Source organism: Onychostruthus taczanowskii, unplaced genomic scaffold (genome assembly GCF_017590055.1).
Source record: "Onychostruthus taczanowskii isolate IOZ18803 unplaced genomic scaffold, ASM1759005v1 scaffold3, whole genome shotgun sequence".
Taxonomy (NCBI): domain Eukaryota; kingdom Metazoa; phylum Chordata; class Aves; order Passeriformes; family Passeridae; genus Onychostruthus; species Onychostruthus taczanowskii.
The window spans coordinates 12,773,268-12,773,876 of record NW_024500349.1 but is presented as its reverse complement, the minus strand read 5'-3'; the positions used below and the strand labels follow the sequence as shown (position 1 = coordinate 12,773,876).

Here is a 609-nt window from a genome sequence, read left to right as displayed (position 1 = left end):
CAGCGCCGCCGCCCCGCCCGCCGCCGCTGCGCGCCGGGGCAGGAGCCGAGCAGGTGGCCGCGGGCAGCGCCGCGGCATGTGAGCGGCCCCCGGCCCTCGGGAAGGCAGCACCGGCCCCCGTGCTGCGCTGCCCTCCCTTCCCCGCGCCTCGCCGGGCCGGCCGCGAAGCCGGGGCGGAGGCAGGGCGCCCGCAGCGGCAGCCCGGCGGCGGCCGGGGGCTGAGCGCCGCGCCCCGCCGGGGGGCGGCCGTGGCGGAGGGCGGAGGGGAAGAGGAGGAGGAAGGCTGCGCGGGGCCGGAGGGACGCGGGAGCCCCCCGGCCGCACAGGATGAAAGTCACGGTGTGCTTCGGGAGGACGCGGGTGGTCGTGCCCTGCGGGGACGGGAACATGAAAGTTTTCAGCTTGATCCAGCAAGCGGTGACCCGGTACAAGAAGGCGATCGCCAAGGTGAGGGGCGCGGGGAGCGGCGCCCGCGATCAATATGGCGCTTCCCGGAGTGGGGAGGGAAGAGAGGGGGAAAGTCCGGGCTGCCCCGCCGGGGGGAGCGGCCGGAGCGGGGCCGGGGGCGGCCGGCGGCGGCGGCGGAGCCCGCGGGGAGCGTGTGTGAAC

The 609-nt window shown here is 78.7% G+C and overlaps 1 protein-coding gene across 15 annotated transcripts in view; it reads left to right on the top strand.

Moving 5' to 3' along the window:
- Nucleotides 1-275: 275 nt before the first annotated feature.
- Nucleotides 276-609, top strand: part of PARD3 (par-3 family cell polarity regulator) — a 442,615-nt gene continuing 442,281 nt past the window's right edge. For all 15 annotated transcript variants that reach the window (XR_005952971.1, XM_041408608.1, XM_041408607.1 and 12 more), the window contains exon 1: nucleotides 276-447. Coding sequence is in view for 14 of the 15 variants with exons in the window: in XM_041408608.1 (XP_041264542.1) it covers nucleotides 328-447 (120 nt within the window). In the remaining variant the exon portion in view is untranslated. The remainder of the gene's footprint in view (nucleotides 448-609) is intronic.